The 14338-nt window shown below is 37.8% G+C and overlaps 1 protein-coding gene across 4 annotated transcripts in view; it reads left to right on the top strand.

The window, feature by feature from the left end:
- Positions 1-215: 215 nt before the first annotated feature.
- The window catches only part of U2SURP (U2 snRNP associated SURP domain containing), a 51718-nt gene continuing 37595 nt past the window's right edge, over positions 216-14338 (top strand). For 3 of the 4 annotated variants that reach the window (XM_081235447.1, XM_081235448.1, XM_081235446.1), the window contains exons 1-3: positions 224-325; positions 8894-8938; positions 10306-10437. In XM_081235447.1, coding sequence (XP_081091573.1) covers positions 281-325; positions 8894-8938; positions 10306-10437 — 222 coding nt within the window. In that variant the 5' untranslated portion in view covers positions 224-280. Of the gene's footprint in view, positions 326-8893; positions 8939-10305; positions 10438-14338 lie in introns of all 4 variants that reach the window. The other variant, XM_081235449.1, reaches the window with a different exon arrangement.

Raw genomic sequence — 14338 nt, 5'->3', positions numbered from 1 at the left:
ATCGACCGGCCCTGAAAGCCAGGACAAGAAGATTCTCTAAATTCTCGGGCCCAATAACGCAACACGCCACAGAAACGCCCCCAAATATTCAGCGGAATGGGCGGGCCCGGGAAATGACCAACACCGAAGTCACGTGGCGAAGCTCCTCTTGAATTTCGCCAACTCGGCAGTCGACTATTCGGCCTTGCACGCGCCTCAGGCGGGCTCCGCTGAGATCCAGTCTTTCGGCGCTCGACTCGCCCGCGCTGCTGCCGCTGCCGAAGGAGGGGCAAAGCTCAAGATGGCGGACAAAACGCCAGGCGGCTCTCAGAAGGCCAGTTCAAAGGTAATTTCTTAGAGGACTTAGTAAGTCAGTGAGTGTATCACTGTCGTCTGGGGACTACAGACGCTTCTGGCCAGAGGGAGGAGATTGGGGTGGGGGTCCGCGTTCTGGTCGCGACGGTAGGCCGGGCGCAGACGCACCGTGGTGCGCAGGTTGAGAGGCCTGGTATCTCCCCTTAGTCCCAGCCTGGATTCGGCTCGAGACTGGCGGGCCCAGGGCGGGTGGCCTGAGTAGTTCGGCTCCCGCTTAGCACTGGAGTGAAATCAGTGATTTAGACTGAGGTCTGAAGTCGGGAAAACGCGCCCCTGTATTTCAGCTTATTGAGCTCTGAGGCCGCGGGACAGAGCCTGGGAGAGGCGGGAATCGCTTCCCGGTGCTTAAGTGTCTGCCTCTGTTTCCTCGGCTCTTTGGGTTTGGATCTCGCACGCTTCCGGCCTCGCTCTAGTTCCTTCACGTCCTCCAGGGAATAAATCTCTAGGGCCGCAAATTGTGAGGGGAGGGCCAATAGTGGAAGGAAGCGGGGTTGGAAGTGCAGTTCTCCTTTGCGGTGATGCCTCGCCAAGGTTAATGCTACGCTCTACACGTGGTCTTAGCTCACATAAGAGGAAGTGTAGAATGAGCCCTTCGTTGGAGGGCTCGTTTTCGAGGACTCGGGGTCTTCCGCTTCTTCTGAAAGGAAAACTTTCATAGACTTGGAAGCCACCTAAGTAGTAAATTGCTTTTGAGTTTACAGGGAACCGTGTGCACGTATTGTGAAAGCACTGAGCTGTAGAAGTCGTTTAGCGTTAGTCAGGTTGTGATTAGCATCAGGTCCTAAGTTGCCATCCTGGACGGGTCAGTCACTTAATCGTTTTTTGCTTCGAGTTTTTCATCTCCAACACGATATTAAAAGTAGTAGTGCCCGAAGTACTTGTTAAGCTTTTTGATGCTGATGCAAGAAGTGTAATACTTAAAGGTTCTAAGGACTTACATCTTAAAGAGTGTGTATTATAGTAAGTAGGTTATGAGGAAGTTACGTTTACGGTAGACGGGGCTAGTCTTGTTTGTACAGTTTGTTCTGGGAAACATAAGCTATTATACACCTGCTTTCTCAGTTTCTGTTAAATCATAGTCTTTATGCCATTTGGTGAATGATGTTTATAATTAGTTCGTAATTAGTGATGGATTTACCAGAAATCTTTTAGTTATGTAGAAACTGTGGTAGAGGGCCAGTCTTGGTTGCTCTACAACCTGCGTTTACTCCTTGTTTGTTTCTCCCCTCCCCAGTACATTTCTCCTTGGTGAGGAGGGGCATAGTTGGGTACCTGACTGCCCACTTCCTCAGCGGACTCTTGACAAAAACAGCCCTGCTTACTATTAGGGAACTGTTACTAAAGCTAGTGCATCCATAAAATTCACGCACAAGCCTCACTAGTTTTGTTTCTACTCAGCGTAATATTTTAAGTATCTTCTGTTTGAGGCTTTGGGTACATTGAAAACATTAATGTATATATATGTTCAGGCCTCCTTCTCTAGTAGTACTTCTCACGGTTGTGACTGTGTGGCTGTTCCCTGTAAGTAAATTGTTGGATCTTCCAGTAATCTTTTTAGTTTATATTGCTTTAGATTATAATCAGTTGATGCTGTTAAGAGATCTACCGATGTCTGTAAAATATCTCAGGAGGGTGCATGATGTAGTGGAGAGATTATGGATTTTGATAACAAACAAAAGGTATTTGGATTCAAATCCTGACTTGGCAATAAATTATATTTGCGATATCAAGGCAAATTGCTTAAACTTTTCAGCCTCAATTTCCTTGTTCGTAATATGGACATAATCCCTTTTCTACAGGGTTCATGTAAGGATTAAATGAGTGAATATCAAGTACATAAAAAAACTTAGTTCCTTTCCTCTCTCCCCTTTGTTCTTAGAGGAAGTAAAAAGTACTTACTTTTCAAAATGTCAGGCTAAGTTCTAATCCTGAGATTCAGAATCTGTTATCATAATGACTGCTCAGATTACTGCTTTCTATTTCTAACACAAGTCCAGAATTTATTGGAGAGAGTATAAGATCATTTTGGTTAATATGACAGTGTTTGGAATTTCTAGCCTTTGATCTCTGTTTTGATTTCTTCCTCTGGGGAGTGCAGATGAGTGACATAGTCTACCATACAGATGGAGTAAAAAATTCTTTAGTTTCATGCTCATTCTTACTCTTTGGTAGTTAAATTCCCATTGCTATGGGTAGGGATGCTTGTTAATCGTATTTCTAGACCCTGAGGAAAATGTTAATTTTAAAATGTACGAGAGGATGTAATGTACAGCATGGTGACTATAGTTAATAATACTGTATTGCATATTTGAAAGCTAAGAAGAGAGTAGATCTTAAAAGTTCTCATCACAAGAAGAAAAAACTCTGTAACTATGTTTGGTGACGGCCATTAACTAGACTTATTGTGATGATCTTTCTGCAGTGTATACAAATACTGAATCATTATGTTGTATACCCAAAACTAATACAGTGTTGTATGTCATTTATACCTCAGTAAAAAAAAAAAAGGAGCTAATTGAGGTAATTTAAGGTATTGAGGTAATTTAACAAATGAAATGTATAATAGGTTTTTTTGCTATTGACAATGGCAAAATTATTTGATATGTCTTAATTACAAAATAAAGAGATTAAATTAGATAACCTCTACAGTTTCTTTTAGCTTTAAAAATCACATTTTAAGTTTGTATAGTCAAATGATTTAACCTTTATGTGTAGTTGTCCCTGATGAAGAGACCCTTTATTTTCTTTGTAATTTTGCTGTACTTTTTATTTTAAAGCCTGACAAATATAGAAATTCAGTAAATGTTTTAGGAATTAGCTAAAAATTTCCTGTGCATTTATTCTTGTATCACCAGACTAAAATGATGCTTTGGGGGAGAGGGGTACCATGTTGTAGCTTTGATTTTGGGAGGAGAGGCAAAGAGCCTATAATTGTTTGCTTAGAAAAATGTTAAATTTAGTATATAAAATTAGAATTTAATTTATAAAAATTAATTTATTTTGATTGTAAGAGTTGTTTGCTCAGCACAATGAGGATATGAAGAGAATGTGGTGTTCTCGTTCCCTCTGCAGCTCCTGTGCTGGTAGTACTACTAATATAATGGAATTGTGTGCCCTGTTATTTCACTCTGTGACAGTGCTTATTTTTTGCCATAGTGTCAAAAATTGGGTTAGAGAGGTAAATGGCTAAGTAGGAAATACTGCTGGCTTCCTTGGACACCCAGTGCAAAATTGGTGTGGGAACTATTTTAATTGCTGATTAACAAAAGTATTTCAGTTGTACGAAATATGTATTGATATAATGAGGATCCATTCAAGGCTTATCATCCTTAGGTATATATTACTGCTTGTGTACATTTTTTTGGTGGTACCTGAAGCTATGAAAGAATTAAATATGATCAAAAACTCCAAACAAAACACAAACCTTTAAAAATTAGGCTCTGTTGTTCTCCAGTTTTAGTTTAAACTGAATCTTTATTATGATATGGTTGTAAGATAAGATAACCGTCTTATCTTAAAATATAAGGTGGTTAGTTTTTTGGGTGGAAGGCTGTGTTTTGGGGTGAAGAGAGGAATTAGGAACTTTTGTTTTCTTGATTGGTGTCTTTTAGAAATTCGAGTATTTGTAGCACTGGTGCTCGAATATGACTATTAATATGGTTTTTAAAATTTTCTGTCTTATTGGATTGAACTATTTGTTTTCGGAAAGTCTAGTTGTTTTTTTTTTGTTTTTTGTGTTTTTTTTGCGGTAGGCGGGCCTCTCACTGTTGTGGCCTCTCCCGTTGCGGAGCACAGGCTCCAGACGCGCAGGCTCAGCGGCCATGGCTCACGGGCCCAGCCGCTCCGCGGCATGTGGGATCTTCCCGAACCAGGGCACGAACCCGTGTCCCCTGCATCGGCAGGCGGACTCTCAACCACTGTGCCACCAGGGAAGCCCTGAAAGTCTAGTTTTTATTCTCTTCTAGTTTTTATTCCTGAAGCTTTTTTTTTTTTTTCCTGGAAAGTATGATAAATTGACAAAAAGATACTCATTTGCCAGTAAGGCAAATGAGAGGAGGGCTCATTTGGTATGCAAGTTGAAGACTCCTGCCTCTCTATCCCTTTTTACAAAGAACATCATTTTTGAAAAACAAAAACAAAGGAACAAAAAGGAGCCCCAAACTTCCTACAGGATGTTAAACTCAAAGATATTAATATTACAAATAATTTGCCTCTTGTACTGTTAAGTAGCTTTAACAGTTTATTGCAGATTGGCCACATGCCAGATACTTTGCTGAAATAATTTTTTTTTAAAGCAAGATGCATTTGCCAATAGCACTTGAGGCTTTTTGGTACTGTTAGATGTCTCTTCCTTGAGCAGTTAATTTTCTTTACCAGGCTTTCCTCATTTTAGATTACAGATCATTCAAAACGTACTTACAACTTTTCATGTATTGGTCGTGTTTTGGATGTAATTTTAAGGATAATTTCAGGTTTATTATTTAACTCAATAGATTTGATGAATTTTTTTGAGAGGTAGACTTCGGTTTGTCTTGGAAAGTGGTATTCAGCTAGGTAGCTGTTACTTGTTGGTGAGTGGACAGCTTAGTATGTTGATAGTGAGGAGTGCAATTTTGTTGTGTAGGTACTTGTTCCAACTGGGTACGTCAGCAAGTTTATTGAGGCTCCGTCACTTGCCAGATTTTGTTTGACTCTGAGGAAGAAAAAATTAAATAAGATGATAATCAGTTTTGGGGAACATGCTGTCTCGTGGAAAAAGAGTCAACACATGATAGTTCAAAGCGGAGCCATCAGAAGCGTCTAAAACTTTAGGGAAAGAAATGACATATGGTTGATTGGAGGGTGGGGTGGGGAGGCTTCAGGAATGGAGGAGTTTGAGTCTTTTGAACAATGAACAGAGTTTTGAAGGGTAGACGTAGAGGTATAAAAAAGAGATGGGTGAGGTAAAGAAAATAAATCACTGGCAAATGGATTGATACATGTTCTGGTTTAGCCAATGTATATAGGACATTTGCATAGGGATAAAAGTTTCTGAGACGGAAGGATAAGTTTGAGCTAAATTGTGGCGGCTTTAAAACCTATGGAATAAAATTAGAAAGCCATGGAAGATTCAAGGCAGGAAAGTCCTTTAGGAAAGCTCTTCTGGAGACATAGTTTAGGAAGAATTTGGGAGTGAGGAGGATTAGTTTGAAGATTTTTGTAGTGCTGCTGATAAATATTAAAGATTGCTTCAAAAATCTCACCTCAGATACTCTTTGGGAAGCTTTTCTGACGTCGTCCCCACTCCCATTAAGATTTGCTTGCCCTCTGTGCTCTGGTGGTGTAGCCGCACTGTTTTACTTGTCTCTCTTATTTATTAGCTCCTAAGAACATTTATATCTCTGATGTAAGGCACAGTACCAGTAAGTGGTTGCCCAGTAAATGGGTTGAATAAAGGGAAGATCTGAACCACAATAGTGTCTTTAGTAAAAAGGGCCCCCAGAGAAGAATTTCAGTAGAGGTGGGGTGAACAGAATTTGACTCAGTTGGTTATGGGGGATAGGGAAGTAGTCAAGGATGACCCTGGTAAAATGCTGCTGGCTAACACTCATTGAGCACTTCTGTGTACCAAACACTGTTCTTAGTGCTTCACCTGTCTTTGTCCTTCACAACAATCCTATAAGGCAGGTGCTATTCAGCATTACAGATGAAGGAACTAGGCCCAAGTTTACAAAGCTGGTAAGTGCTAAAAACAGGAAGTCTGATTCCAGAGTCTGTGCTCTTAACATTTTACTACTTCCATGTTATGACTGATTGAGAGTTACCATTCGGTGTCAGAAGTAAGAAGGTCAACAGGAGAAGCTAGTTTGGGAGGAAACTATATTTTATATATATAGGATGTGAGGAACTTGCAGATATGCAGGTGAAGATGTCCAGGAAGTTGTTTAAGAACAGATTGGAACCCAGGAGAGGCACCAAGGTTGAAGATAAGGAATTGGGAGTCATCTCAGCACAATAAAAGTGTTGATATGCTTCCTCTGGGAGTGATTGTTAAACTTGTGGAAATGTTAAGTTGATGCTTTAGAGGATGTGAGGAGGAAGGAGGCAGATGGGAATGGAGAGGGGACTAGGCAGAGTGGAGGTGTTGGAGGAATGTTGCTGTGGGTAGCTTGCTAATTTGAAAACTCAGGTGTGGCGGTTTTTCAATTGACGTAAAGTAGGAGCAGCTGGAAAAAAAAGTTTTATGGTATCGTTTAGTTGGCTTCACCTCTGTCTCCTCAGCAGCCATCAGAATGATCCTTTTTTTTTCCCCCTTGCTGTCCTTCCCCACATCTGTACTGTATCTGCTTTCTCAAACTTGAGATAAGTTTTTCTTGTGTCTGCTTCTTTATTGCTTCAAATCTCCCTTATTTTGCCTTTTCATTTCTTGCTTTTGGGTCTTTTCATTTGGATGAGGAATTGTGCTGTGGACTTCAGAAGATCTTTAAGCATCACTAATTTACTGTTCTTCAGTAAAAACATAAAACCCAAACCCAAGACAAATAACATAGTGCAGTTCCAGATTAAGCAGAGGGAGAGACTCGGCTTCAGAAATAGCATTACATTTACTGCTTACCTGGACCATTAGCTTTAGAAGTTGGTTATTCCTTTAAAAATTTTATTCACTAGTATTTGCATCTCTTTAACTGTTCTCAAGCCTAAAATTTCATTCTGATGCTGTGTAGCGTATCAGTGGAAAATGTTTGGTTTGCAGTAAATATGACCATCTTAGGTTAATTGAAATCAGCTGATGCATCGTCCTAAGCCATGCTGTTATTTTTAAATCCTAGAAATGATGTTATGGATGTGGTGGCATAGATTAAAGAAAGGGTAGCACTTTCTTAGCTGCTCTTTTGTGCTTATTCTTCTGGGTGAACTTCAGAATTATTTTTGGCAATCCCCCTTGTCCCCTTGCAGAGACTTCCCTTTAGGATTTTGAGCTGTGGAATGAAATTGCATTAAATGCATAAATAAATTTAGGTGTAGTTGACTTTGTCTTAATAATGAGTTTTCCCATCTAGGAATGTGATAAATCTTTTCAAAAGTTGACTTGAATAACAACTCTTCTGTGAAGTTTGTATTTTCTTCGCACAGGTGGTACATATTTCTTTAGTTGGTTTCTAGGTGTTTTATGTTTTTCTCACTATTATGATTACCGTGTTATTTTTGTTACCTAGCAGGTTAACAGTGGTATATTAGAAGGCAGTTGAATTTTTTTTTTCTCCTCAATTCACTCAGTCTCTTGATGGAGCTGTTTTTTTCTTTTTTAAGAGGAGTTATTTATTCTCTTGTATTTTTTAAGTGTCTGCAAATGGGTGCATTTCAAACTGATTCAGAGTAGGTTTCACAGGGTTAAATTTTTTTTTTTTTTTTTTTTTTTTTTTTTTTTTCGGTACGCGGGCCTCTCACTGTTGTGGCCTCTCCCATTGCGGAGCACAGGCTCCTGACGCGCAGGCTCAGCGGCCGTGGCTCACGGGCCCAGCTGCTCCGTGGCATGTGGGATCTTCCCGGACCGGGGCACGAACCCGTGTCCCCTGCATCGGCAGGCGGACTCTCAACCACTGTGCCACCAGGGAAGCCCCACAGGGTTAAATTTAAATATAAAAAAATTTCTTTCATGCTACCTTGCCTTTTAGGAAAGGTTAGCAGGGAGAAGAAAGTGAAATAGGAGGGACACAATAAAAGTTGGGGACAGAAAAAAGATGGGTAGAAAGAATGGAGATGGCTGGTGGCTCAGTGCTTGGTTGTCTTGGGCTGATTTTGCCTAGGGTTCAGTATGGAGTTCAGAGGAATAAATTGATTCAGTATGAAAATCCGATCAGCTGTTCTTAGCCTTATGTTTCAACAAGATAAGTAAAGTAGTACTGTGTGGACCCATAGGAATCTTACTGGCTTTTTTCTACATCATACAAATCTTCAATTTTTTCTTAAAAATGAATATATTGTCTTGTGCATTACATTTGAAATCTAGAACTGGGAGCTAGGATCGATGAGGTACTTGTGATCTCAAGATTCTTGATTTCACTTTTAATACTTAAATATATATATAAAATAAGTAAAATCTCACTACCCAATACCTTGAAAAATAAAAACAACTCAGTACCAGAGTTAAATTCTGGGCCTCCAATTAAAACTTAAGAAAGATACCACATATTATTTATTTAGTTAATAGTGTTATAGCTTGGCTTCTTCATCCTTTGCTGCATAGTGAAAAATCAAATAAATTATTATATGCCATATGTAATCTGAAATGTAGATCAACTAAAACAAAATCAGGTGAAGCTTTAACACTTGACCTTATTGGAAAGTGCCATTATTTGAAGACTGAACTTGACTGACACATTTATTTTGGATCACAATTTTTGTTTGTAAGTCAGAGATTGCCTTTGTTAGGTTTTATTAGCTGAGAAGAAATTGCTACAAGTTTGGAAAGATTGTGTAACACGAGAAATACTTGTTTTGTTAGCATAATACATTTTCTGATTATTTAAATGTTGGTTTTTATTTTTAATGCTTGCAGACCAGATCATCAGATGTTCATTCATCTGGATCTTCAGATGCCCACGTGAGTATAAAAGGCAATCGTTGTCTTTTTTCCTTAAAATGTAATTTCTCTTTGTATATATCCCTACTTGATGTGTCCCTTGTGATTTTACTTGATAAATAAATATGATTGCGTTGTATGTGCATATTTTCTTTAACCTTTTTTGCTAGATGTTCTGTGTTCTTTTTTTGTGTTCTGTTATTCACGTAAGTTGGCCCCTCAAACCATGTTAGAAACCAAGTGTATATATTTCCTTTTTTTTTTTTTTACTGTGCTTGTAAAATTTTGTATATACATACGTGTGTGTGCTTATACTTTTTTTTAAAACAAGTTTTGTGTTATACACATTTCTTTTCACAGTGCACAGTACACCTATTGCAAATCCCTGCAAGTCAACAGATACAGCTCTAATCTAGTCTTTCTAATCTAGTCTTTCTAATGGCATCTTAATTTTCTACGGGTGAGGTGCAATTATTTATTAAGCTATTTCTCTGTTGATGGGCATAGACATTTTGTTTCAAGCTTTTTGACATTTTGAATAATACTGCGATAAACTTTCCTTTACATGTGTTATTATAGCAGTGCTAAAAGTGTGGTCTTCAGACCCCTGGGGTTGCTGAGAATTTTTCAGGGTGGCTGAATTCAGAGCTATTTTGTAATAACACTAAGACATCATTTGCCATCACTGTGTTGACATGTGTACTAATGGTGCAAAAGCAATTGATGGGTAAACTGTTGGCACCTTAGCATGAATCAAGGCAATGTCACCAAAATGTGCTAGTAGTCATTGTGTTCTTCCCCTCCAGACACAGTAAAAATATGCTAGTTTCACTTAAGAATGTTCTTGATGAAGCAGTAAAAATTATTAATATTAAATCTTGTCCTTGTGTATGGGTGTTTTTAACGTTCTGAGTGATGAAATGGGAGGCACATATAAGGCACTTCTGCTTGCCAAAGTGTGGTGTTTGTCTTGAGGAAGAGTATAATACTTGTGGGATTGTTTAAGTTGTGAAATAAAACTGGCTCCTTTCATGGAATACCATTTTTACTTGAAGGTACAACTGACAAACTGTGGTTAGTCAGACTTGGGTGTTTGGCAGATATTTTCTTGAAAATGAAGGAAACGAACCTGTTCTTTTAAGGAAAACAACTATTTGTTAGTGATATAAAATTTGATCTTTCAAGTGCAAGTTAGAATTATTGAAAACTTTCTGTACTTAAGAACTTTTCTGATGAAATCAGTGGTATTAAGGGATGGGATTAAGGGATAATTAGTGAAATATTTTGATAGTGTAAAATGAAGTTTGTCAATATTTGAACATTTGGGTTGATTCTAGTTTCAGTACTACATATATGATTTTTAAAAACTCATTTTCCTTTTCTCGAAGATGGATGCATCTGGACCCTCAGATAGTGATATGCCAAGTCGGACACGACCCAAGAGCCCAAGAAAGCATAATTATAGGAATGAAAGTACCCGTGAAAACGTTTGTGACTCTCCTCATCAGAATCTCTCAAGAGTAAGTATTGATAAAGATAAGAAAGGATAGATAATGATTTTGATCTGCCATTGATTGAATTTGGTAGTTGAATATCTTGGTTTTGTACTTGTTGTTTCATTTTGTACTATTTGAAAATAGCATTCATTATTCTATTTGGGTTAACAATAAATTCAAACTCATCTAAAGAAATGTTTTTTAGCTCATATGTAAGATATGTTTCATTTAAAAATTTTAATTTTATTTTAAAAAACCAAGGAGTGTTTTGAATGTAAAATGGTTAATAGATTTATTATTCTCCCCTTATGCCAAACCTTTACTGAACCAAGTGCCAGAGGCCAGTCACTGGAAATACACAGATGATTAAAACACACTTCTTGTTCTCAGCTTATACATAGTCCCAGCCTGGGAAGCTAACAGGAGCAGGTGCTGTTCACTCTGGTCAGTGGAATTCCCAGGGTGCTGCAAGCACCCAGAGAAGGAGCATCTTCATTTCCTGTATCTGCAAAGTACTCTCGTGTTCTTTTAGTCTTTTTTTAATTTCAAATAATGTTTTCTTGTCATGGTTAAATTTGGAAAATATAATAAAGAGGACAGTCATTACCAGCCAGTATTGATACTGATAACACTTTATTTTTCTTGTTTAATATTTTTAAGCATAAATATATTTTTACTTTGCTGAGGTCCATTTTACAGGAACACATTTTAAAAGATTCTTCAGGTCGAATTTTTTTTTAATTTTAGGAAAAACTCTGTAAACAAACTTTTTAATGGATGATTATATTTTTTGAGTAAGTGTTCCATAATTTCCTTAACCATTTCTCTCTTAGGTGTCTAAGTTTAGCTCTTAGGATATAGATAAAATTGAGGACAAAAATTTTGCTTTGTAAAAGTATGTTTCTCATTGAATTTGTATGTAATTTTACCATTTGTTTAAACTTCAGCAGTTGAAACCAAAGGTGCTGAATGATAGCAAAACATTTTCCTTTCTATTTTCGGAAAAAATTTACTTTGAATGTGTTTGTGAAACCCAGTATTGACTTTTGAGTTATGAACTGCTTTATTTTTTTTAAAGGGATTTTAATGTAACCTGGAAGTAGTTTGCAGCAATATTACTTTTCTATTTTGTATCTTGCCAAGGGCAAGCCTGTTTAATAACCAAGGGGTTGATAGTTTAATGTCATAATTGGTTAACTTCTCATTTTGGTAGGTGAGAGAGAAGCCTTCAGATTTCATCTGCAGATTAATATTTTATGCTGTATTTTTGAATTTTATTTATTGTTTTATACAGCAGGTTCTTATTAGTTATCCATTTTCTACATATTAGTGTATATATGTCAATCCCAATGTCCCAATTCATCACACCACCACCACCCCTCACCGCTTTCCCCCTTGGTGTCCATACGTTTGTTCTGTACATCTGGGTCTCAATTTCTACCCTGCAAGCCAGTTCATCTGTACCGGTTTTCTGGGTTCCACATATATGCGTTAATATATGATATTTGTTTTTCTCTTTCTGACTTACTTCACTCTGTATGACAGTCTCTAGATCCATCCACATCTCTATGAATGACCCAGTTTTGTTCCTTTTTATGGCTGAGTAATATTCCATTGTATGTATGTACCACATCTTCTTTATCCATTCGTCTGTCGATGGGCACTTAAGTTGCTTCCATAACCTGGCTATTGTAAATAGTGCTGCAGTGAACATTGGCGTGCATGTGTCTTTCTGAATTATGGTTTTCTCTGGGTATGTGCCCAGTAGTGGGATTGCTGGGTCATATGGTAATTCTGTTTTTAGTTTTTTAAGGAACCTCCATACTGTTCTCCATAGTGGCTATATCAATTTACATTCCCACCAACAGTGCAGGAGGGTTCCCTTTTCTCCGCACCCTCTCTAGCATTTGTTGTTTGTAGATTTTCTGATGATGCCCATTCTAACTGGTGTGAGCTGTTACCTCATTGTAGTTTTGATTTGCATTTCTCTAGTAATTGGTAATGTTGAGCAGCTTTTCATGTGCTTCTGGCCATCTGTATGTCTTCTTTGGAGAAATGTCTATTTAGGTCTTCTGCCCATTTTTGGATTGGGTTGTTTGTTTTTTTTAATATTGAGCTGCATGAGTTGTTTATATATTTTGGAGATTAATCCTTTGTCCATTGATTTGTTTGCAAATATTTTCTCCCATTCTGAGGGTTGTCTCTTCGTCTTGTTTGTAGTTTCCTTTGCTTTGCAAAAGCTTTTAAGGTTCATTAGGTCCCATTTGTTTACTTTTGTTTTTATTTCCATTACTCTAGGACATGGATCAAAAAAGATCTTGCTGTAATTTATGTCAAAGAGTATTCTTCCTATGTTTTCCTCTAAGAGCTTTATAGTGTCTGGTCTTATATTTAGGTCTCTAATCCATTTTGAGTTTATTTTTGTGCGTGGTGTTAGGGAGTATTCTAATTTCATTCTTTTACATGTAGCTGTCCAGTTTTCCCAGCACCACTTATTAAAGAGACTGTCTTTTCTCCATTGTATATCCTTGCCTCCTTTGTCATAGATTAGTTGACCACAGGTGCTTGGGTTTATCTCTGGGTTTTCTATCCTGTTCCATTGATCTGTATTTCTGTTTTTGTGCCAGTACCATACTGCCTTGACTACTGTAGCTTTGTAGTATAGTCTGAAGTCAGCGAGTCTGATTCCTCCAGCTTCGTTTTTTCCCCCTCAAGACTGCTTCGGCTATTCAGGGCCTTTTGTGTCTCCATACAAATTTTAAGAGTTTTTGTTCTAGTTCTGTGAAAAATGCCATTGGTAACTTGATAGGGATTGCGTTGAAGCTATAGATTGCTTTGGGTAGTATAGTCATTTTCACAATATAGATTCTTCCAATCCAAGAACATGGTATACCTCTCCATCTGTTTGTATCATCTTTAATTTCTTTCATCAGTGTCTTATAGTTTTCTGCATACAGGTCTTTTGTCTCCCTAGGTACGTTTATTCCTAGGTATTTTATTCTTTTCGTTGCAATGGTAAATGGGAGTTCTTCCTTAATTTCTCTTTCAGATTTTTCATCATTAGTGTATAGGAATGTAAGAGATTTCTGTGCATTAATTTTGTATCCTGCAACTTTACCAAATTCATTGATTAGCTCTAGTAGTTTTCTGATGACATCTTTAGGATCCTCTATGTATAGTATCATGTCAGCTGCAAACGGTGACAGTTTTACTTCTTCTTTTCCAATTTGTATTCCTTTTATTTCTTTTTCTTCTTTGATTGCTGTGGCTGGGACTTCTAAAACTATGTTGAATAATAGTGTTGAGAGTGGACATCCTTGTCTTGTTCCTTATCTTAGAGGAAATGCTTTCAGTTTTTCACCATTGAGAATGATGTTTGCTGTGGGTTTGTCGTATATGGCCTTTATTATGTTCAGGTAGGTTCCCTCTATGCCCACTCTCTGGAGAGTTTTTATCATAAATGGGTGTTGAATTTTGTCAGAAGCTTTTTCTGCATCTATTGAGATGATCATATGGTTTTTCTTCTTCAGTTTGTTAACATGGTGCATCACATTGATTGATTTGCGTATATTGAAGAATCCTTGCATCTCTGGGATAAATCCCACTTTATCATGGTGTATGATCCTTTTAATGTGTTGTTGGATTCTGTTTGCTAATATTTTGTTGAAGAGTTTTGCATCTGTGTTCATCAGTGATACTGGTCTGTAGTTTTCGTTTTTTGTAGTATATTTGTTTGGTTTTGGTATCAGGGTGATGGTGGCCTCCTAGAATGAGTTTGGGAGTTTTCCTTCCTCTGCAGTTTTTGGAAGAGTTTGAGGAGGATGGATGTTAGCTCTTCTCTAAATGTTGGATAGAATTCACCTGTGGAACCATCTGGTCCTGGACTGTTGTTTGTTGGAAGATTTTTAATCACAGTTTCAATTTC

This window comes from Mesoplodon bidens, assembly GCF_964165515.1.
Source record: "Mesoplodon bidens genome assembly, chromosome: 5".
Taxonomy (NCBI): domain Eukaryota; kingdom Metazoa; phylum Chordata; class Mammalia; order Artiodactyla; family Ziphiidae; genus Mesoplodon; species Mesoplodon bidens.
Note: the sequence above shows the minus strand (reverse complement) of the source record. Positions and strands in the feature narration are given on the sequence as shown.